The 25,621-nt window shown below is 35.2% G+C and overlaps 3 protein-coding genes across 3 annotated transcripts; 1 reads left to right on the forward strand and 2 right to left on the reverse strand.

Moving 5' to 3' along the window:
- Nucleotides 1-5,503: 5,503 nt before the first annotated feature.
- Nucleotides 5,504-7,204, reverse strand: LOC145957475 (uncharacterized). The gene is made up of 4 exons (XM_083073738.1): nucleotides 7,085-7,204; nucleotides 6,172-6,384; nucleotides 5,837-6,099; nucleotides 5,504-5,763 (listed from the first exon to the last, which is right to left on the reverse strand). The coding sequence occupies exons 1-4, from the start codon at nucleotides 7,202-7,204 to the stop codon at nucleotides 5,583-5,585; spliced, it is 777 nt and encodes a 258-aa protein (XP_082929864.1). The 3' UTR covers nucleotides 5,504-5,582.
- Nucleotides 7,205-13,991: 6,787 nt separating this feature from the next.
- LOC109802207 (Pentatricopeptide repeat (PPR) superfamily protein) lies at nucleotides 13,992-16,228 on the forward strand. The gene has a single exon (XM_020363459.3). The coding sequence runs from the start codon at nucleotides 14,065-14,067 to the stop codon at nucleotides 16,015-16,017; it is 1,953 nt and encodes a 650-aa protein (XP_020219048.1). The 5' UTR covers nucleotides 13,992-14,064; the 3' UTR covers nucleotides 16,018-16,228.
- Nucleotides 16,133-21,435, reverse strand: LOC114916093 (retrovirus-related Pol polyprotein from transposon RE2). The gene is made up of 2 exons (XM_029272070.2): nucleotides 19,655-21,435; nucleotides 16,133-19,364 (listed from the first exon to the last, which is right to left on the reverse strand). The coding sequence occupies exon 2, from the start codon at nucleotides 18,168-18,170 to the stop codon at nucleotides 16,431-16,433; it is 1,740 nt and encodes a 579-aa protein (XP_029127903.2). The 5' UTR covers nucleotides 18,171-19,364; nucleotides 19,655-21,435; the 3' UTR covers nucleotides 16,133-16,430.
- Nucleotides 21,436-25,621: the final 4,186 nt, after the last annotated feature.

Raw genomic sequence — 25,621 nt, forward strand, 5'->3', positions numbered from 1 at the left:
AATTATTCAAGTCTTCCCTCCCGAGATGTCTCTCGGCCAAGGATGTGGCTTTAATTAAATTATTCAAGTCTTCCCTCCCGAGATGTCTCTCGGCCAAGGATGTGGCTTTAATTAAATTATTCAAGTCTTCCCTCCCGAGATGTCTCTCGGCCAAGGATGTGGCTTTAATTAAATTATTCAAGTTTTCCCTCCCGAGATGTCTCTCGGCCAAGGAGACGGCCCACGCAAGTTAAGTTGTTAATCACCACAAAAGATCACGCCAATTATAACATAAAGAACAGAGAAATTTCATTAAAATCGAAGGGGACATTATCAATGGGCGCTATTGGCCCCAGGATACAAAAAAAAAAAAAAAAACAACACATTTAAGACACTACTTCTGCCTCCCCCTGAACTGGACCATCCTCAGGCGCAGCCTCCTCGTTCAGAGTCTCCTCTTCGTTTGGCCCAGCTGGCCGAGCCGGAGCCTCCTCGTCGGCTTCCTGATCAGGTGGAATGGAGGTCATATCCACCAACTTCCCTTGGAAAAAATCTTTTGTCATGTCCAGGTGGAAGTCAGGAGGAAAGTCGCCGAAATAGCAAGCCTGCCGAGCAGCTTGAGCAAAACCGGCCTGATGCTGACTGAGAACCTTGGCGCGCGCCTTTTCCTGATAAGCACCAAAGGCAGCCTTTTCAGCATCCAGCTCCTTGCTCAGAGCTGTCACCTTATCAGTCTCGCCCTTCAGAGCAAGTTCGAGACGCTGTACCTTTAAGGCCAAGTCATCAGCGGTTCTTCCTCGGCGATCCATCTCAGCCTGGTACTTGCTACTATTCGTCTGGGCGTCGGTCAAAGCAGCCAGTGTCTCTTGAAGAGACTTCTCCTGCTCAGCTAGCTGTTTGCGCAACTCGTCAGCCTCACCGTTCGGCTGCATGACAATACTCTGTGCCATGGCCACAGCGCGCACTTGGAACTCACAAAAGAAGCTCCATTTCTGCGCCGAACTCATTCGGCTCAGCAGCCCCTGGCCTACCTCGGAGGTCAGGTCTTGACTCAGGAAATCCTGAGCGTTAACATTGCCAGCCAAGAAACTTGGTGCCGACAAGCTTTCGGGAACAGGGGGGCTGGCCACTCGGCGCTGTTTTGCCCGGCGACTCTCCTCCTCGGCCCTAGAATCAGGCCTTCTTTTTTCAGGTTGGGGCCGAGTGGTCTTCTTCGGCCGAGACGCGGGTCCGACCCCGCTACCTTGACCATTTGGTCGATTCACGCGCGCGGCGGGCGCAGGCCTATTCGCGGTATTCGATGCAAGTTGGTTCCGAAGCAAGTTGCGGATATCCAAATCATCATGAGCCGCCATTATACCTGCACATCATTAGTCAAAATCAATGATAACACTTGAATTCAAACAAGTAGGAAAAATACCATACCGATTAATTCTTCGACCACATCGGCCGAATCAAACAATCGGACAAGAGGACGGCATGGTAAGGGCCGAGGCAACTTGTTTAAAAAATCAAGACTTCCTCTCTCCTCTGGGGACATGCGTGACTTGGAAACCGTGTCATACTTGCGCGGCTTCCGGGTCTAGTAGAAGGGAAATAGTGGATTTCCCTCAGCGTCAAAGAAATACTTATTCCCTGGTTCCGGCCGAATCATCACCTTCATAAATCCCACTTTAAATTTTTTGTAGGAGGTGGTGAAAGGTTGTAGTAGACAATCACTGTGGCGAATCAAAGACAGCCACTTGGCCTTCCTCGTCGGCCGAGAAGTATAGAAGTGCAAAAATAGATGTGGAGTAGGAGAAAGACCGAGACCCAGACACAAATGCCTGAACCCTTGCATAGCGGCCCAGGTGTTCGGGTGAAGTTGACTCGGCGCCACATTCAAAAGCCGAAGTATACCCATGAAGTAATCGTCAAATGGGAGAGATATCTTCAAATCCCGGAACATATAATCATACACATAGAAAAAGGGGTATTTAGAAGTCCCCTGACTCAAATAAACAAAATCAGGATTGGACACCCCGTCGCCTCGGCATGGTTGAAAGAAGATGGCAGAAGGCTCCTCATCTTCAGGAAAGTCCAAAAACTTCACGGCCGATACAAAATCCACCAGAGATTTTTTACTTGTATACCGAGAGTATACACTACCAACCTCACCGTGCACCCATGAATATCCTGGAGTTGATATTGGAGGGAACACTCTTGATGATTCTCCACCCCGACTAGGTTGCTCATCGGAACCTACAGCCGATGCCGACTCATTCCCGCTTTGCGACCGACCGGACCCCGAAGCCGACTCTGTGGAATCGTCCCTATTTGAAGCTGAAGCCGACGCTACCTCCTGGTTCGGCGTCGTCCTTAACCTAGATTCCTCTTCGTCCCCAGAGGAGTCAACATGAACAATGTCCAGGTTAGCCATTACGTACCTGATGATTGAACTTGACCAATTGCTGTTGAGTACTCAAAACGCTCTCAGATATCTTCGGCTCGGAGCAGCTAGTAAGTTTGCGTGTGGAAATCCTTCCTCCTACACATCTATTTATAGGCGTTCTTAATAGGCAACTGAAGAGACACCCCCTCGTGCCTACCGTTGGATCATTTAGATCCAACGGTCTAGGGCGCGCAACTCTTCATATCCCACCATAACTTCTCGCATACGCCATCAAATACCCAACGGTTACAACTCTTCATATCCCACCATCAGTTGTAACCCTTAGCTTCTTCTTCACGACACCGACTGAAAAATCCTCTTTTTATTTCATTAGCCTTTCGCGTCGCTTCGTTCCTCAAAGGCTGGGGGGCTTGTGTACCGGAGAGACCGTATCGGTCACGTGGGCCAACACGTGCCATTTCGTCAGACACCCATGCATAGCCACGAACAAGCATCACCATCAACGTCGGCTCGGCATGAGGCCGAGAACCGACGTCAGTCTGGTTAATGCAAATATGGACCATCATCATTCATCGAGTCGGCTCGGTCAGGTACCGTTCCGACATAGAACATACCGGAAGTATACAGGCTGCCGTACACGGACTAGACGGTTCGGTCATTTGCCGTTCCGACTAGTATTGATTAGCCGGCTCGGCCTCTTGCCGAAGGGTTAAGCAAGTCATAACAAGTAATCACAATCAAGAAAGGTAAGTACATGATTAAAGCCTAAACGACCAATTAGTACCGTATTACCTAATTTGGTAAATATCTGAGAGGGCCCATCACGCTCAGGCCCATGTCAGATGCTATAAATAGGTCACACGTAACAAGGTATGTCACTGTTCATTCATTACCCTAGAAAATCGTGCCCACACTGACTTAAGCATCGGAGTATCTTTTGCAGGTACCTCCCCCTCCGAAGAATCCACCTAAAGCTCTCGTTCGGTCCTCATATTCCCCTGAAGATTACGAGTGTACCCTCAGGCAGGTACAGGATGACTTTATAAAATTATTTTACACTTTTCAGTGTATTACTATTAAACCTATATAAAAATACATTTATAACATGAGAACTTACCTTAAAAATGATTTAACTTTTTGGTTTTTGCCAACTAGTGACTTAACAACACCAATTAAGGAATCAATATGTATAAAAAAAATTATTAAAAATTAAAATGAATTATATGGAAGAATGGACAAATATATTTTTCAATAAAACTTTTTTTTTAATTTTGATTTCTTAATCAACGCTAAAGGCATTTAGTTAACATTTTCTAACTTTCTATATTCTAAATTATTCTAAATTATGTTGTGTGACTTTTTTATGATAACTATGTCATTACTATAATATATTTATCAATTTTATTGATAATTAATTTTCGTTAAAAAATTTAATTGATATGTTTTCTTCCAATTATATATATATATATATATATATATATATATAGAAAGAGAGGAGGGATCCTTTTACTTCAGGAATAAGTCTACCTAGACTTATTCTGTTCAATAATTCATGTTCTATATCAAATTTCAATGATCCAACCGTTTAATTTAAAGTTCTTAATGCACAGATTAAATCTGCAAATTTTTAAAAAATTTAAAAATTATTTGATACTTCGTTTCATTAATTCGAATCAATGTATAAAATAATTTTATGATTATCTGTCAATTTGAATTAATAAAATGAAGTATCAAATGATTTTTAAATTTTTTAAAAATTTACAAATTCGATCTATATATTAAAAAATTTAAAATTGAACAGTTAGATCGTTAAAATTTGATGTAGAACATGAATTATTGAATGGAATAAGTTTAGGTAAACTTATTCATAAAGTAAAAAGATCCCTTCTCATATATATATATATATATATATATATATATATATATATATAATTTGAGATATTACTTAAACAAATCAAATTTAGTAGTACTCGTATCAATAAGTTGTTGATACAGTGTAAGTGTATGTTTCATATTTGATGGCAGTAAATAATTGCTTTTGTAGTAATTTTCACTAGTACACAAAGGGTCTTTTACGTCGTGTATTTTGACCCTTTTACGTCGAAAAAGGGTCTGACGTTTATACGGGAGTCGTAAATTTACGTCGCCTCTGAAAGACGACGTAAATTTACGTCGGGGATTTTTCCAGACCGACGTAAAAATGGGCAAAATCATGCCACAATTTTAATGACCGACGTAAATTTACGTCGGACAACGCCACGTCCGACGTAAATTGTGGCAGTTTTTTTTTTAAAAACGTTTGTAAATTGATATACCCAACACCTGCATATAAATATAATCCAGAATACCAAATCTAAACCAGGCAGTCCATAATAGAAATTCAAATTGTATTTCAAAATTGAATGACAAAAAGAAAATAATATATAAATCTTAAAAAACATAAATTATGACAATGTAAATCCTATTATCCTAAAAAAGCTATAAAACATGTTTGTCAATGCTATCTAACTAACTAAACTAACTAACTATCAAACTATTAACATAATATCTAACTAACTAAACTTAGAAAAAAAGTTGCCCATTGTTCTCTTATCTTGAGCATCTCATCTTCGGGCAATAGAGATGGATCTTAAAAGACCTGAAAGGGTAATTTAAGTGTCATTAATATGCAATGTTAATTATTCTAAAGGTAAATATAGTTAAATAAATTTTGTTATGAATTACCTGCGCCCAAGAATCAATAATACCCGCAGAAACTATGGCTTTCATCCAATACATGATGTAATAGCCACATTCAAACGAGTCTTGTTGCTTATTACACTAAAATGAGAAACAAATAACTATTAATTCCAAAGTCAATAAATTTAAATATTATTGACTGTATGAATTAATTTGCTAACCTTAGGGTATATGAAATGCAATGACTTTGATGTTCTGGCTCTTCCACTTAATATATTAGCTCCAGACATGATTCTAATTAATTGAAATAAAAACAAATGTTAGCCAATATATATAATTACAGTTTTAAAACATAATGAAAAAATTTAGTTACCCATGTAATTGGCTTTTAATTTCGTGGCTTGGTTTTCGATGAAGTGAACAAAACCACACCACGGTATATTCCTTAGGAATGATTACCATTAAATGCCAATGAGACCTACATTGTATGACAAACAAATCAGTTAAAAAATTACCATGATTAAAAAACCAATTAAAAAACTAACCCGTCAATGTATGGAGCCATGTATATATGTCTTCTTGAGTCACTCATCCATGTTTGCATATATTGTTGGATCTGGACCTGAGTGTTTCCTGATTTTTGGATGGATTGAGGCTCAATAAATCCATATACTTCTGCTTGTGCTTGCTCCACACTCAATTTGTCCATGTACCTAACACAAATAATTATTATAAGTTAAATGTAATTATTGTAAATTTAGACTCATAAAAGAAAATATGACTTACATGGCCCACAACTGTATGACAGATATATTTAACATGCAGTTTCCCCCAACAATCTCTAATGCATCAGGCAGAGATATGTATAGTGGAACATCAGAGCTATCAACTCCAAAAACTCTAATGTCCCACTGCAATTGAATTGGATGCTTCTTTATTCGTAGTAATTTGATTAGAAGCTTAGATATGGGATCATCCTCAGCTTCTGCGATATTGGCATCATGAACATGAGGTTCTCTCATGACCTCCTTACCACGATTGATAAAATCCTAAAAAAATAATCAAAATTAGTTAAACAATAATAGAATTATAAGAATCTAAAAGAGCAATAATATAATTACCTTTGCCCGTGCTGAAAGCGGCATGACCAAACGTTTTGGCCAAGCTAAGAATGTGCCGGTTGCCTGCCCCACTAGTTGAACCTCTGTATTGGGCAAAGGCACTGGAGCAGCAGGATCTTGAACTTGGTCAACCACAACCCGTGTCCAGTCTGGCTGTAGAGGGACACCATGGATGGTTGAGCCACCCTCAAATACTCGGCCACCATAAATTTTCTAACCTAAACTACAACCCTAAAAAATCGATGGTAAACTAAAGGTCAATGCCTAAAAAAGTCTCTTCTTTAATGCATCTGGAACGGCCCGTACTGAAACTAGAATGGGCCGTTCCAGATCAACAAATTACAACAACAAAAATTCCAGCAGAACGGGTCGTTCTCTTTGCAGAACGTCCCGTACTGCTTGAAGAACGGCCCGTTCTCCTTGCAGAACGAGCCATTCCAGCGGAACAAATAGCAAAAAAAGAACAAAAAATTACGGGGACAACAAACTAACCTCAAACGACCAACGTGCTGACACTTAGAGACTTGGATACGTTGAATGTAGCAGTAAACGCAGTGGGAGACTCAGAAATTCAGAGAAAATGAGAGGGGTTGCTTGTAAACTGTGAGCGCGGGAATGGAAAATGAAAAGCGGGGGAATATAGGGCCATTTTTTACGTCGGATTGTGTTGCTCCGACGTAAATTTACGTCGGACTGGAGGGGGCCCGACGTAAATTTACGTCGGACTAGTGGGGGCCCGACGTAAATTTACGTCGGACCTATGAGACTCCGACGTTAATTCCCACATTTACGTCGGACTGGGGGAGGTCCGACGTAAAACGTAAATTAGTCTCCACTTATTTACGAAACTGGCACCGCGTTTTTACAACGTCGGTGTTTAGTGTTTGCAACGTAAATTGGGTGACGTAAATACCCTTTTTTGCACTAGTGTTTGCAGTGATTGATTTAACTTATCACCGATCCAAATACACATCTTAACAGTTCCAAAACCAAATCCACAGAAGGTCCACTGTTCATGAATGCAGGGCTTCATTTAATTCTGTGAAAGATTTTTGTCAAATTGGTTTGCACACCCTTTAAGCTCTATTGCTAGATAAGATTATGAGTTAATCAACTATACATTTTTATGTAAAATTTTTTTTTATATTGACAGTATATAAATGATTAATTTTAAAATTATTATAACGAAATGAAATTTTAACCGTCAGTCAGATTTATAGTTGAAAGCTAAGGGCATTAATTAACTAAAGTATTAAAGCATGGATGTTGTGGTTGTTGGGTGAAAATTGAGTGTTGGTTAACAAAGTTAATCTTTTCATGACTACCCTAAATGGTTGGCAGTTTGTGGTGGTTGCTTGTTTAACGCAAGTCATTATCAGTGAGTCTCAAATTAAAAGTAGTTATGATTCATCTAACTTTTAATTCTTGCCATCAAGATGAGTTCACAAGTTTCCCATGATAAAGCTAACTAGCTAGTTAAGTTTAAATACGTGACATGGATAAGATTTAAAACATTATATCTCTATCTTACCAAACACAACAGTAGATAAATAATTATTATTTTCATCTCACTCATATATCCTTGCCAACTTTTCACCTTTCTTAAAACAAAAGAACAAATATGACTTTTATTTATTTATTATTATTATTAAAGTAATCGTATAAAATATTCACCGCGGAAAATACTCACAAAAATGAGATTTTCCTTTTAATATATTATATTCTATATAACGTGTTCGGCCTTTTGATTTTAGAAAAGGTAACGTTATTTTTATTTATTTATGTATAAATTATTAAATTAAAATAGTTGTTTTGAAAGAAGTTTTTTTTAGAAAATATTAATTGAATAAACAAAAAACCATACATACATGTGCGTGTATTTCCAAGTTTAGTACAATTAGTAATTATCATTAATTGAATATATTTAGGGTTTGTTTGGTTTGGGGGAGGGAAAGACAAGGGAACCTAGAGAATTTGTCTAGGTTATATACCATTGACTCTTATGAATTCATCACCCTATTATGAGTAACGGTTTTCTATGGAATTAAGGAAGTGATTGGAAATTATTGAAAAAAATTCAAGTTCCACATCAATTAAAGATTATATAATTAAATATTATATAAGTGAAAAATAACTATTATCTTATAATCATTAAAAAGGGTCACCCACCATTTATTCACGTACCAAACTCAATAGTGTTGGACGTGATGAGTGTATTGTTAAAAACTCGAGTCTCACATCGACTAGAGATTAGACAATTACTTAGCATATAAGTGAAAAATAACTCTCATCTTGTAAGTCAGTTTTGTAAGATCGAGTTAGGCTCAAATCCACTATTATAAGAGAAATACATATACCTTTCTCAAACATCACATTGTACAATCCTCACCATACAAAGGATCCAAAAGAATTTAATCTCAGGACATCCATAGTCCTCATAGAAGTATACTCTTACACTAATCTTGGGAGGCCTATGTAGTTGTCGAGATAGTCAAGCTTGTTAGGTGAATATCCTGACACGACACCTTAGAGTGTAAGCGAATTGGTTATACAATTCAATTAAAATTCTGATTTAGATTGATCTGTTATACAATTCAATTAAAATTTAATGGGTTGGATTTGATCGAGTTTGCATATTTATTTGTTAAATCCAATCTAACCTGATCACGAATAGGTTGAATTGGATTGGGTCAATTGAGTCGACATAATTAAATTTATTTACTTTTTAGAAAAATTTAAATATGTCATAATAGATGTAAATCATTTGATATTTTGTTGTAAATGCAAAATTATCAATCGATAAAACAAATGATATAAACTAAACTCTAAAATAAATTTGTTGATTTATTACATTATTGTCATCTCAAACAACCAACTTTAATATAAAATAAAATTTAAAGTAAATTTATTGTATTTTTACAATGTTATCAAACTAAAAATACAAAACTCATTACTGAACAAAACTGATAGAAAGTATTATTTTGAGTAAGTGATCACATTAACTTATTATTATTATTATTATTATTATTATTATTAGGCTAAAGACCTATTTTAGTCCCTTATAATAATTATTTGTTTCAATTTAGTCCCACTTTTATTTTTGGTCTCAATTTGGTCCCTAATAAATTAATTGGTTGCAATGTCAGACTTTTGTCTAAATTATTTAAACGGAGTTAACTGTTGGCCACGTGGATGCCACGTAGATGCATAGGTGGATGCCACGTGGATGCCAAATTTCATAAAAACACCTGGAACTAGAACGGCCCGTTCTGAAACCTGAACGGGCCGTTCTGGTTTCAGAATGGGCCGTTCTGGTTCCAAAAAGCCCAATACAAACGGTTAATGATTATAGTTAACGGTTGTGAATCGTGGAAGGAAAAAGTCCCAAGGTACAAAGTATTTCAAACACTGGATTTGGTAATATTGTCAATGGAAATTGATAACTTCAATTGCTAAATAGTTGGGCTATACAGTGTATCATTAAGGACAATGCAGTATATCATTAAAGACAATGGTAGCAGATTTTATTTCATTGTTAGTCAAACTGGAGTAAACCACTTATTACCAAATTGACACTATACAATAAAGGATGAAATGACATAATATTTTTTCTTGAAGTCATTAACGATGTACCCCAACAACAACAACCTGTTCTTGAGGAGGTACAACCTGAAGTAAAGGAAGAGGATACACAGGACTAATATTTCACCACACAACTACATGCAGGGACGAATCTAAGTTAATCATAGTGGGGGCACTTGCCCCACTAAAATTTTTTCATTCTTTTTTTTATATATAAAATATTAATAATTTTATAAAATATATATATTATTAATTATATTTTAATTATCTTGTTATATCTAATATATTAAATACATTAATATTTTTATATTTTATTTTATTGTTTAATTGTTTTTATTTTGTGGTAAAATTATATTCATTGTTAATGAAGAAAAAATTTACTTATTTCAAGAGTAAGTCTTGATAGATTTATTCTACTTAATAATTAATGTTCTATATCAAATTTTTAAAAATTTAATTGTTAAATTAAAAAGCTTTTCATGTATAGATCAAATTTATAAAATTTATAAAAAATTTAAAAATCATATGATATTTCATTAAATTAATTCAAAATAAGTAAATCATATAAATTTTTTTTTTAAATTTAATTGTGAAAGTTAGCGTTCTGGAACGGGCCGTTCTGAAACTAGAACAACTCGTTATGAAACCAGAACGTCCCTTTCTGGTTTCAGAACGGACCGTTATGTTGTACTCGTGGTGTGTTAATTTTGCATCTGGAACGACCTGTTTCAGATGCAAAATTAATACACCAAGAGTGCACTTAGAACGGGTCGTTCTGGTTCCAGGTGTATTCAAGAAATTTGGCATCCACGTGGCATCTACGTGGCATCCACCTATGCATCTACATGACATCCACATGGCCAACAATTAACTCCGTTTAAATAATTTGGACGGAAGTTCGACATTGCAACCAATTAATTTATTAGGGACTAAATTGGGACCAAAAATAAAAGTGAGACTATATTGAAACAAACAATTATTATACGGGACCAAAATAGGTTTTTAGCCTTATTATTATATGACTGAGTTGGATTGGGTCACGAGTTTAAAAACACAAAATTTGTTATCCGACCCATACAATGTCAAGTTTTGATTGGGTTGGATTGAGTCTAATTTAAACACACACAAAAATTGATCCAAATTCATTAGATTGGTTTGAATCAATTCGAGATTGCAAGTTACTTATACCTACTTATATTACTACTGGTAGTAGGGCACTATCCTATCAATTAAGACCTTCACCACTCAACGCCTTACCTACAAGACTACCTCTATAGTTAGCTCTTTAGCATACTTGACTATAACTTCCCATGCAAAGAACAATCATAACCCACTTTTTGTATTTACATTACTTGACTTAGTACTCATTCGTTTTCAAATGAACCTTCCCACGAAGATTTCTATGGTTTCAACATCTCTAAAACCAGTCCATTTCACTATCTTTATCTTTCACTATAAAGATACAACCTTTATTTTGTTCACAGACTAATACTTTCTTCGATCATTTTTATAAGAAATAAATTACAAAGTAAAATATATTATCACTTGTTTCTTATAAAAAGAACCAAAGGCAATACCTTATAGTTTCATCCTACTCCTTAGACATTTGAATAGAGTCTCGGGATAATATTATAGAAAGTCAAACATGTTTGAATTGAGTTGACCTGTTTAACTCACCAACAGTTAAAAAGATAGTGTTATATCTCAATAATTTAAAATAAAAATATCATTTGAATAATATTTTATTTCATATTTGCATTTGAATTCATAAATGACTTGATAGAAAAAAAAAATGTATCTCTTTTCAATAGAAAAAAAAGGAAAATATTTATTTTATTTATTTTTAACATTTTTGTTTTAAAAAAATTGATGAGTTGACCCACCTAACACCAATCAGTGATGGATTGAGTTAAGTTAAAGTTTTCTTGACTCACCAAAAATTAAATTGAGTTTATTGACTAATTTAAAGTTTCAATTTATGAAGCAACCCAACTCACATGAGATGACTCACTTTAACACCTATGTTGTTAGCACAAGAGTTTGCAAAGAAACAAAACATAAATTAGAGTATTAAGAAACATATAGTCTCAAAATGTAATGATTTATAAGAAAGAGAATTGAGCTCACCAAAATAAAAAGCTCAAACTCTTAATTTCATTAAAATATATTAGCTTATTATTTTAAATTGTCTTTTCAATCCATATTATTTCAAAATACTTATTTTTTAATTGAAAGCCTCAAAATAAAATATTTAATAAATATTTGATATAAAGATATTTTTTAAAAAAAATGTTTTGTTAAAAAAAACCCACCACACCTCAATGAACTATTCAATCCACTAAAATATAGTTGAGTTTGGTTGATTGAATTTACTTGTCAATTTCAACCTGCTTATACCCTAACACATAAGTGCTCATCATGAAAAAGAAATTTATTTTCATTCTAATACAATGTATTATTAGAAGGAAGTTTTTTTCACTTCAAAAAAATTTAAAATTTTTCAAATAAATGAATTATTTTATTTAAATTTTCCATCCAAACACATTATTAGGAATGCCATATTTAGGAGAGAAAGAATTCTTCGTCAATTTTGGTCTTTAATTATTTTTTTTTTTGGTTTGAGTCTTTTTTATTTCAAAATACTTATTATTTAATTGATAATGGTTATTCTTGATTCAAGTAGAATTGTTTCCACGTTTTAAGTAATATTATTTTCTACTTTTCTCTCACCAACATGGTCACAAAATGATGTGAAAAGTACAATTAGAAATTAAGAAAAAAGTGAAAGAAAAGTTATATATTTAGCTTTAATCACAAACGGATAATCTAGATCCAATTAGGCATAAAATTTTAACTATTGCCCCATTCTTATTTTTTATCTATACCATACGTATTATTCATCAGACATACTCCCACTCGAGTTGGTATACAACTACAAAATATTTAATGTAACCGTATATTATTAAGTGTTAAGTCACACATTTTGAATGTGATTTTTATGTTTAAACTAAAGTTACTTGTTGTAACTTTCACATCTTGGTCAAACGTAATATTTAATGTGTGTTATCGTTAACACACTTTTTCTGTTCAACTTAATTTATGAGTTTTGTAATTGAATTCAATAATTATTTATAACTTCTCAACGTGAAAAGAAACACGCTGTTAGATATGTTTAGACGTGTTTCCAAGTATATACTTTACATTTTTTTTTTAATTTGAAACTGATTTAATTCTAACACTTAGTATTGTCAAATTTTTTCTCTCTTCAATATATAGATATATATCCATCACTATTCATCTAAATCGCTAATAAGAATTATCTAAATCAAGTCAATTATATTTTTATTGATTGAGTTGAGTTATTTTTTAGTAATAAATTATAATTAAGTTGGATAACAGGTTATTATCTGGTAAATTTAAATCAATTCAACTTTAACAAAGTATTAAATTAAATTAAAAATATTATATATAATAAAATATATAATATATTTTAAATGAACTTATATTAAGAAATTATTGTAATTAAAGAAGATAAAAAACATGAAGAACAATTTAATTTCACTTCTTATGTGATTTATAATTAATTTAAATATGTTTTAAATTTCTCAAATTTAAAACTAGTCTTTTAGTCCTTGTAATTTCAAAAAGTCTTGTTTTGATTCTTATACTCAAATTTTGTTAGAAAATTTGTTAAATACTTTCACATAAAAATTTCTTAATAAGTGAAAATATTACATTAAACTTAACTGATGATGCATAATTGTCTCAATATGTCATTTTTAGATATATTATTAGTGTTTTGAGGAACTAATACAAGATTTTCAAAAATTATAAAACTAAAAATAATAATTTTAAATTTGAAGGATCAAAAATAAATTTATTATAAATTTAAAAAATTAAAATATATTAAAATTATAGAAATTAAAAATAATAATTTTGAATTTGAAAAACTCAAAATAAATTTATCTTAAATTTAAAGAATTAAAAACATATTTAAGTCTTTAAAATTTGTTATAGTAGTAACATAATATTTATTATTATAATTTCTCATTTATAATTATTATAATTTTGTTTGTAATTTAAATATGTATAAAAATTTCAATAAAGTATTTTTTAAATTATTATTTATTTATTTTATTTTATAAAATATATTTATTAAGTACAGAATCCAATAATCCGACTAAATTATAATCGGATTAAGTTGTATAACTCAAAAAAAAAAAAGATTACAAATCCAATCTAGGTCATTCAATCTTGATCCCCCAACCCATTTACGCCCGATGATTGTCATTGACTCACACTGTCGCGACTATGCGCAGAAGCTTGGCGCCAATTCTCCACAAACCCAAACTCTCTCTTCACTTCTCCACCACTACCATCCTCTCGCATAACCAAAATGCATACTCACAACAACACAGCATCGCCACCGTCGTCCACTCCCTCTGCGACGCTCGCCGTTTCTCCGAAGCCCACCACCGCTTCTCCCTCTCCCTCGCCTCCGCCTCCCTCCCCGACGAGCGCACCTGCAACGTCCTCCTCGCTCGCCTCCTCGCTTCTCAAACCCCTCAAGCCACGTGGCGCCTCCTTCAATCTCTCATCGCTTCCAAGCCCGGTTTCGTTCCTTCTTTGCTCAACTACAACCACTTGATGGACCAGTTTTGCCGTGCCCATAGCCCCCGCCACGCTCACAGGCTCTTTTTCGACATGAAGAATCGTGGGCATTGCCCAAATGTTGTTTCTTTCACCACTTTGATTAGTGGGTACTGTCTGGTTGGTGCAATGAGAGATGCACGTAAGGTGTTCGACGAAATGCTTGAGAGTGGTGTGGCGCCGAATTCGGTGACTTACAGTGTCTTGACTCGCGGGGTTCTTCTGGAGAGGGATTTGGAAGGCGGGAGGGAGTTGATGTGTAAGGTTTGGGAGAGGATGAGTGTGGAAGTGGACGAGTGTGTGAAGACTGCGGCTTTTGCGAATTTGGTTGATTCTTTGTGTAGGGGAGGGTTTTTCAATGAAGTGTTTAGGATTGCCGAGGAGTTGCCGTTTGGGAGTGGTTTTCCTGAGGAGGTTGCTTATGGCCTGATGGTGGATTCGCTCTGCAGAGTTGGGAGGTATAATGGGGCAGCTAGGATTATTTATGTAATGAGGAAAAGAGGGTTTGTTCCGAGTGAGGTGTCGTATAATCATATAATTCATGGGCTTAGCAAGGATGGTGATTGTATGAGGGCTTATCAGTTGTTAGAGGAAGGAGCTGAATTTGGGTTCATGCTATCTGAGCATACTTATAAGGTGCTATTGGAGGCTCTTTGTCAAGTGTTGGATGTGGACAAGGCGAGGGAAGTTTTGAAACTCATGCTGCGGAAGGAAGGTGTTGACAAGACTAGGATTTACAACATTTACTTGAGAGCTCTTTGTCTTATGAACAATCCGACCGAGCTTTTGAATGTGCTTGTGTTTATGTTAGAGAGCCAGTGTCCGGCTGACGTGATCACCCTCAACACGGTGATCAACGGTTTTTGCAAGATGGGTAGGATTGATGAAGCTTCAAAGGTGTTGCATGACATGATGGTGGGTAAATTTGCTGCTCCTGATGTTGTGACCTTCACTACCGTGATTTCTGGTCTGTTGGATGCTGAAAGAGTCAATGAAGCCCTTGATTTATTTCATAAGGTGATGCCAGAAAATGGTTTAAGACCTAGTGTTGTGACATATAATGCTCTTCTCCGAGGTTTATTCAAACTGAAGAGACCGCATGATGCATTGAGGGTTTTCAATGACATGATAAGTGATGGCATTACCGCAGATTGTATCACTTATACAGTTGTTGTAGAATGTCTCTATGAATCTGACCAAATAGAAGAGGCAAAGAGTTTTTGGCACGGTGTTATTTGGCCTTCTGGGGTTCATGATAATTTTGTTTATGCAGCAATTCTGAAAGGGCTCTGTCGCTCTGGCAAATTTAGTGAGGCTTGTCATTTCTTGTATGAATTGGTGGATTCTGGGGGCTCTCCAAATATATTTAGTTATAATATTCTGATCAACTGTGCATGCAATCTTGGTTTGAAAATAGAAGCTTACCAAATTGTTAGAGAGATGAAAAAGAATGGGCTGTCACCTGATTCTGTGACATGGAGGATTCTTGACAAGTTACATGGCAAAGTGAGGAAGAACATCCATTCTGAAGATTCAACCATGTCAACAATTTATGAGGGACCTGACATGCAGCAAGTAGGGGTAGAAGCAAATGGGGTTCAGTTTGTAATTTAAAACAGTAACTTAAAAAATGTGGTTTGGTTCAGAGGAGGGTCTAAAGCAACATACAAGGGATTTGAAGTTTTAACAATGAGGAGCATTTAACTAAGACCAATGGTAAAACTTTGGATTTTACCATAAAAACGTGAATCTTGTAATAAGCTTGGCAGCCGCAGGATTAATCCCTGCCTCTTGAAAGAGTTTGCATACATATATATACGCATAAGAGTAACCTAATTACAGCAAAATTACAGCGTAATTACAGTAGCAAGAATCTCTAACAGATTTCCTAAAATTGGCTCCTACTTAAATGACTAGATAGCCTGTGATTGAGTTGAACAAATCAGCGCATAATCTGCTATGCTAAATGTAACGTGATCAAATCAGTTAGGATCTCATATGTTTGCAACATATCTCATTACCCCCCCTCAAGTTGGAGTATGGAGGTTTTGAATACCCAACTTGCTCAACAAAGAGTGAAAATGAGACCGACCAAGAGCTTTAGTGAATATATCGGCTAGTTGGACATGTGTAGAAACGTAAGAAGGTCGAATGATCCCATTCAGAATTGCATTACGGACAAAGTGACAGTCTACCTCGATATGTTTAGTACATTCATGGAAGACAGGATTCTTCGCAATGTGTAGGGCAGCTTGGCTATCACAGTACAACATGATAGGTTGGGAATGGGAAAGTCCAAGACAGTGCAGCAAGCTTTTCACCCATTTGAGTTCACAGGTTGTGGTGGCCATAGAGCGGTATTCAGCTTCAGCAGAGGAGCGGGAGACTGTGTGTTGTTTCTTGGTCTTCCAAGAAATGGGTGAGTTACCCAACAACACAAACCATCCTGTGAGGGATCTCCGGGTCAAGGGACAAGTAGCCCAGTCAGAGTCACACCACCCATAAAGAGTCAAGTCACTATCCTTACGTAACACTATGCCTTGGCCTGGGTTCCCTTTCAAATAACGAACCACCCGAAGTGTAGCATTCCAATGGTCTTGTTGTGGATTTTGCATAAATTGGGACAAAATGTGAACACAATATGATAACTCAGGTCTAGTGAAACAAAGATAGATGAGGCGACCAACAAGACGTCGATATTGCTCAGGATTTGAAAGAGGCTGCCCCGTAGTAAGAGCTAAATGATGATTTTGCTCCAAAGGTGTAGGAGCTGGTTTGGCGCCTAAGAGACCAGCTTCATTGATAATTTCCAAGGCATATTTTCTTTGGCACAAGAAAATCCCTGTAACAGATCTGGCCACCTCGACCCCAAGGAAGTATTTGAGTGGCCCCAAGTCTTTCATATGAAAACAGGAATACAAATATGTTTTGAATTGACCAATAGCAGCATGGTCATTTCCAGCAACAATAAGGTCGTCCACATAAATCAGGACCACAATGTGAATAACATCTCTATGCAAAACAAACAATGAGTAATCAGATAAGGATTGAGTGAAACCATAAGTCTTCAGTGCATGACACAGCTTGGCAAACCAACATCTAGGAGCTTGCTTGAGTCCGTATAGGGATTTGTTCAGCTTACAAACCATCCCAGGCTGAGAGACAGTGAAACCCGGTGGCAGTTTCATAAAGACCTCTTCTTGTAAATCTCCATGTAAGAAGGCATTGTGAACATCCATTTGATGCAGCTCCCAGTTCTTTGATGCAGCTACAACTAACACTACTCTCACTGTCACCATTTTGGCTACCGGAGCAAAAGTCTCGGAATAATCAATCCCTTCCACCTGATGATTGCCGAGAACAACCAACCGTGCTTTGAACCTTTCCACTGTGCCATCGACTTTCCGCTTAATTTTGTAAACCCACTTGCTCCCAAGAGCCTTTTTTTCTGCAGGCAAAGGCATGATTGTCCATGTTTGATTGGTTTCCAGAGCACGCACTTCAGTGTCTATAGCCTCTCGCCAACGTTGATTTTGCACAGCTTCACCATAGGTCATGGGTTTCTTATCCTGTTCTAGAGCTGCAAGGTAGGCACGATGTGCCAAAGAAAAATTATCACAGTTTACATAGTTTGTAATGGAATAAAGGGCACCTGAAGATGAAGACTGTGCAGGCAAACAAACAGATGAACTTAAACTTTGAACAGTGTTAGTGACATAATCACGTAGACGCGAAGATGGCTGTTTATTTCGGTAACCACGTCCCATCGGTTCTGCGTCTTGATCAGCACTGGTTATTGTTGTGCTTTTCGTTGTAGTGGGCTATGGAGTTTCAACATGTACTTCAGAGTCAGTATTTGAACCCCCCCTGTCGATTGTAGTAGAAAGCTCTCGAGGGTTTATTGTGTCAACCTCATCTACTCCAGCTGGAACATTTGTCTCATTGCTGTTGCAGGGTGTTGGTTCTTCCTGCAGGGGCCTACTCATTTGACCAAATGGGTATTCATGTTCAGCAAATATAACATCCCTAGAAACAAAATAATCTTGTGTCTCTAAATCAAACAATTTCCACCCCTTTTTACCGTAAGGGTATCCAACAAAAACACACCTTCTACTTCGACTAGCAAATTTGTCCCCTTTGTTTCTTTGATTATGAGCATAACAAAGGCAACCAAAAATTAGCAAATGCTGTAGTAAAGGAGGTTCCCCATAGAGCAACTCATAAGGAGATTTCCCATTAAGAACTGCAGATGGTGTGCGGTTAATCAAATATCCAGCTGTGAGCACACATTCACCCTAAAAATTTATTGGAAGGTTTGCTTGAAATCGAAGAGCACGAGCAACGTTTAGGATATGTCGATATTTTCGTTCAACTCTCCCATTCTGTTGAGGTGAGCCAACACAGGATGTTTGAAAAATTATTCCATGTTCAAAAAAATAATTTTTCATACATGTGAATTCAGTTCCATTGTCACTCCTAAATATTTTTATATGTTTATCAAATTGTGTCTTGATTAAAGAAAAAAAATTTAGGAGCATTTGAAACACTTCCCTTTTATCAGCCAGCAAATAAATCCACACACTACGGGAGTAATCATCTACAATTGTCATAAAATAGAAGGCACCACAAGAAGATGGACTTTTATACGGACCCCATAAATCACAATGGATTAAGTCGAAAATATTGTTTGCTTTATGTTCACTCAAAGGAAACATATCTCTTGACTGCTTTGCTCGAAAACAAATATCACAATTTTTGTTTAACAAATCTTTGCACTTATTCTCACTGAGTTCCGGAATTAACTTAGAAATCTTGAATGACGGATGTCCCAGCCGCTTGTGCCATAAATCCACATGATTCACGCCATCAGTTTTGAAGGCCTGCACCATATGTACTCCCCGAAAGTAATATAGCCCATCTATTCGTTTACCCGCTCCAATCAGCGTCTTTGAAATGCGGTCCTGCATCACACACAATTTATTAGTAAACTGGACAACATAATTTGAATCATCTAGCAATTGTGATACTGATATCAAACTGCAACGCAGCTTGGACACATAAAGCACATTTTTAAGCTTTAGCCCCCCTTCCAGGATGACCGTTCCTTCCTTAGTGGCATTTGTTTGCTCTCCATTTGGCAATCCTACTGGGCATGCTGTAATATTGTGTACTTCACTCATTTCCTTAAGATTCCCTGTCATATGATTTGAGGCCCCGGTATCAATGATCCATGAGGCTAGGCTATATTTACCTGTCATCTTTTCATCACTATCAGTTTTATTCAGCAAGTCCACCAGCTTTTGCCATTGATCAGCAGTTAATCCAGCAAGACCAGCTTTGTCAGCATCTTTGATGGGTGCAGAACCTATGCCACTCATACCTGCTTGTGCTGCATTTGCTCGCAAGGTTATTCCTTTCCCGCGTCCTCCACCCACACGTGGCTGTGACTTCCCTCTTCCTATGGCTTTCCCTTCATTTTTTGGTTTGTCTCCCCACCAGGATATCCTATCAACTGGAAACAACTTTCTGTGTCATGTCCTTGTTTGTTACAATAAGTGCAGATTTGTGACTTATCTTTTGCATTTGCACGACCTTTTCCTTTAACTTGTGCTGTGAGACCCACAACTTCAGTTCTTTTGTCCTTCATTCTAGTGATTGTTCTAACGCGTTCTTCTTGCACCATTGCCGAATACACCCTGTTCAACGAGGGCAAAGGATCGCAAGCCAACAGGTTGGAGCGGACAGTACCATACGTGGCATCATCTAAGCCCATGAGAAACTGATGCACCTTCTCTTCTTCTCTGCGCCTTTCTAACTTAGACGCAACATCACAAGTGCAGCCTCTACATCCGCATCTGGGTATTTGCTCATGGTTTGCCAATTCATCCCACAGTGCCTTCAATCTACCATAGTATGCAACTACTGTCGATCCTCCTTGCTTGCCATCAGCCAACTCTGACTTCAGCTGGTGTATCCGCGGTCAATTGGTGATGGAGAACCTTTCTCTAATGTCTTCCCATAGATCTCGTGCATTCTCCATATAAGAGATTGTGGAGCGCAAATTGGGCTCTATGGTGTTCAAAATCCATGACACCAACGTGGACTGGACTGTCCACCAATCCTCCATTTCTATTGTTCCTTCCTTTGGCTGTTTGATAGCACCATCAATAAATCCCCACTTGCGTCTAGCACGTAGGGAGGCCCGCATGGCTCGAGCCCACTCATCGTAGTTCTCACCACGAAGTTGCACTTGGGTGATAATATTCCCAGGGCCGTCATTTGAATTGAGGTCATATGTGGAGCGAAGAGGTTTCCCTTGCTCCTTAGTTTCCTCTCGTATTTCTGCCATAATGTGTTTATTTTTCTGCGTACCAGATATTTGGCTCTGATACCATAATAAGCTTGGCAGCCGCAGGAATAATCCCTGCCTCTTGAAAGAGTTTGCATACATATATATACGCATAAGAGTAACCTAATTACAGCAAAATTACAGCGTAATTACAGTAGCAAGAATCTCTAACAGATTTCCTAAAATTGGCTCCTACTTAAATGACTAGATAGCCTGTGATTGAGTTGAACAAATCAGCGCATAATCTGCTATGCTAAATGTAACGTGATCAAATCAGTTAAGATCTCATATGTTTGCAACATATCTCATTATCTTGGCTTATTAAAACCTGCCAACAGCTGTTAGCATTCATGGTTTGATAAATTGTGATCTTGAGCAGAGTTGGAAGAGACCAACGTGAATTTGAGATAAATTTTGTGATTTATGAAACAACTGAGAGGGCTGTAACTCTCTGCGGGAAGGAAAGCAAGGACAGCAGATTTTTACACTATCAAAAACTAGTTTACTGACAGAAGCCCGTAGAAAAGCTCCAAAAGTGAAGATGAAATTTACGCCAAGTTCAATCGATCAACCATTTGAAATAACTAGCCACAATTGTAATCTTAAAACAAGAAGCAAGCTACAGTAAGTTTAGGAATTTTTTTACAACACAAAGGTGACAACTTTTTTTTTTTTTTTTTTTTTTTCTCTCTCGAAGTTTTGTCAAAGGATTTTTGAGATCTGTGTTTGAAAAAGATACGCAGTTAGTGAGAGGTAGAAATAATTACATTAGGTATCAATTACTTTTGATGCCCAAATCATGAAACTTACTAGAATAAATTTAAGGAAAACAATAAATAAAGGTTTAATTACTCATTTAGCTTATCTAGTCCATATACAAACATTTTCAATTTACTTTTGGTTGTTAAAAAAAAGTTAACAAATGACGTGGTACTAACATATGTTGCACTTTAATTTTAGTCTTTATTACACTATTTTTATATTTTGATCCTTATATTGTACAATATTTATCTTTTAATCTTACACTTAAAAATTACTCATTTAGTATTTTTAGGAGCAATTTTTTATTTTATGTTTTATGGTTGGGTCTTTATTAACATTCTCTTCTTTCTTCTTCCTCCTTCTTATCATCTCTCTTCTCTATTTTCTTCTTTTTTCTCATCAACACTTTTTTTCCCCTTCTTTCTGGGATTTGATTCTTTTATATTATTTTACATAAACTAATTTTGTTTGACTTTAAATTGAGAAATCTTGGTGCATTTCTTGATTAAAACGAGGTGGCCTACAAGTAACAATTTATATTGTCATTCCTTGTTGCGATAAAAGTTCGTTACATCATTTTAATGATATTGTATTGTTTAGAAACATAGAATGTTGCGGTTAATTCATTTTTTATATCACATAATGTTTCTGCCAAAAATTGCCAAGTAACACATCTTCATTTTCAAATTTATAGCATTTTAACATTTTTTGTGTGTTAGTGCCGGAGAACTTAGATATAACAAAGTTACATGTCAATTGATGAAGAAGATTATAATATAAAAAAGTAAATGAGTAACCAAAACGAATGAAATTTAAGTGTAGAGATTCAAAAGTAAGATTTGTACTTCTATATGAACTTAAATGAGTAATTGAACTCATAAATAAAATGTCACCCCACAAAAATAAATTGCTGTAGAAGTCAGGTCACAGCCTAGCTACTCTAACTACTAGAATATATATTTTTTTGCTTCGTCGGGGACAACAAACTGAGAACCGGGCAACGTGATTTCACAATTTTTTTAACTGTTCGTGTTAATACAACAGATGTAGCGTGTGTTTGTTCAGATTCTTAACGTGATTTATCACGTTTACATGGAAGCTATCAGCTATAACGTGTGTGTTTGGTTTCAATTTTGAAACTCAATTTCTTTGTCTCTCTCCACGTCCAAGTAGCAATTTAAGGAAAAACTATTATTTTCTCCTTCCAGTCAAACGTGAAAAATCACGTTTTGACGCATCACGTTTTGACGCTGTTCCAAACACACAGAACTTTTACGTTTTAAACGTGATTTTTGCTTTGAATCACGTTTTGGGCGACACATGTAGATTTACGAAAGGAAATGTTTTTTTTTTATTGTGAACATTTTGCACACTTCAACATGTGCAATTGCAAAATTTTTCATTTAGTTTATTACTTTACCTCTAAACTTAAATCTGTATACACAGATTTAATGCATTACACAGGTTTGCCAAGTTCAGGATTTTTTCCTCAGTAACTGTAGATATACCTGACCTTTCATTGTTTCATAACAGTCATTTGAAACCCGTTTGTTCTTGTAGAAGTGCTATATGCACGTATTGTTGATTCTGCTAGAAGCAGCACTCATTATATGTTTCTAAACTTTAGTGTTTATGATGGGGACATAAAATGCTCGTCTTGGAACTTGGTAAGAGTCTTCAGCAGGTTGTGTCCTCAAAATAAGGCACAGTACTACTCTCCAGTCTCACGGTACTATTACCTCCACGCAATGAAACCATTGCTGCTATACCCTGTGCCTTTTCCTTTAGGCAACTGTCTCAATTATTTGTTCTTTATCAGTTTCTACCTTTATTTGCTAAGAGGTACAAAAGAAAAGAAAACTAAGCAGACCCTCTTTTTATCTTTTCTTAATAACTAATGAGCAAAACTTTAGAAAGCATGATCAAATGGTTAAGCATAAACAATTGAGAAAATCTGAACTTTTGTCATAGAATCACTTATCGGATGAAAAGTTGTGCAGAAAAAAAAGTTATTCATCCAATAATTAGTGACTGTTGATCAACTATAATAAAACCTCCTATCTCAAAGTTAAACAAGTCTTTTAACTAAGATTTAAATGATCTATTCTTGTTATATATATTTTACACATTACACACACAACTTGATTTTATTATACTCATGAATCTATATACAAAAATCTGTGTGGGAAGCTCTTGTTTTATCTTGGGTTTCTGTCCAAAATTTTGAACTTATATTTAATATCCCTGGCGTGTACGAAGGTCACAGGCACAGGCAGTGGACCACGCTATTCATATATTTTATTTGTAGGAAGCAAAATCCAAAGCCTGAATACCCTATTCATGTATTTTATTTGGTCACGCCAACACTGACCCAGTTTTCACCATAAACAGTTCTCATGAGCTAGATTTGGTAGCTGAGGCTAGGCCTATCAACAAGGTAGGTAGTTCATGCATGCATTTGCATGATTAAGTTCAGCTTCACAATTGAAACATTGCACAAGTATATATGTAGCTAAATAAATACATGACCACTCTTTGATGTGTAATAGTTTCAGATGCAGAAATTGACACTTGACTATACAAGCCACAAAGCTGTGTCCAATCACTTTCAAATTTTACTATTTATGATGAGTATGTATATAAAGAAATTCACTTGAAAGTGATTTATGCTCTGTCAAGTCTTTTTATTTGTTTAATTTTTTAGCGTTCTTTGTAGACTTATAAATCGATGTCGCCATGCCATATCATTTTTCGTCCAAATTATGGGGACAAAATTGTTCCCTCAAACATGCGACAAAAATAGGTTCTGTGCCTTCTAGGATTTATGGACAAACAAAGTCTGCAACGTTAATTATGATATTTTAATATTTGATATTTTTGTTAAATTCAAATGGTTTTACTTTTTTGTACAAATTTTTAATTTTCTGACTCTCAAAACACAAATGGAAAAAATAATTAAAATAAAGTGAGTGCACATGCTCCCTCCCTCCATGTTTTTCTTTGAATTTATAGGTAATTTCTTTGCTATTTCTCTTACACCGTATTTGGTTTGACAGAAATATATTTTAAATAGAACTAAGAGCGAAGAAATATGTGTGTGATAAAATAAGTTACCCGGTCTCATATGGACGAAACTTATCAGCTATGAAATAAAAAGGATAAAAGGGTATCTGACTCATGCTTTTTTATTTCTTTACAAATTAGTGTTAGAATTAATAATACATGTTCAAAATTTAATTGTATTTAAATAAAACGTATTCAAATTTGAATAAAATCACTGATCACATGATTTATTTATTTATTTAAATAAATATTTTTTTTATTCAAATACCTTTCTTTCTATAATTTTTTTGAATAACGCGAACTTTTCATTGGAATATTATTAAACAGAATTTTGTTTATTGGAATGAAAGTTTAGAATTTTATATATTTATTTCAAAATTTAATTTATTTTTTAATTTAAATATATCATTTTAATTAATTTTAATCTAAAGTATTATTTAAGATTATTTACTTACTTTTAATTAATTATTTATTTTATTTTAAAATTTTATTTATTTAGTTATATAATTTTTTATTTAAATGATTAAAATAAGAAATAGTTAATAAAAAATTATTATGTTAGCTTTGCTCTGATTTTCTTAAAAAAGAAACACATTTTAAGCAATTAGCTATAAGCTGATTCACATGTGAGACAACAACAAAAATTGACTTGTAATAATAGAAAGAAAAAAAAATCATGAAAAGTTAAAAATTTGTAAATATATATTGGCTAGCAAAGGATTTATCGTTCATTATGTAAATCATATAATAACGTTTTTTTTTTAACTTTTATTTATAATAAATAATTATAAATACAAATGCTAGATTAGTTAACTAAATATTTATATTAGGTATAAGTAGTTTTAAATTTTATTTTCCCTTTGTCCCTTATTTTCCCTTTCAACCTATAGCTATTATGTTTATAAAAACAAAATATTTGTATGTAAAAGTCATTTTCTTTAGAGTGACATGTTAACGTACCATTTATTTGGTAGAATTTATTAAAAGCTAAAGATAATAATAAAATCATTTCGACAAGTACTTTGTCGTCTTTGAGTTATTGTT

This window comes from Cajanus cajan, chromosome 4 (assembly GCF_000230855.2).
Source record: "Cajanus cajan strain Asha chromosome 4, NIPB_CcT2T_4, whole genome shotgun sequence".
NCBI classification, from domain to species: Eukaryota; Viridiplantae; Streptophyta; class Magnoliopsida; order Fabales; family Fabaceae; genus Cajanus; species Cajanus cajan.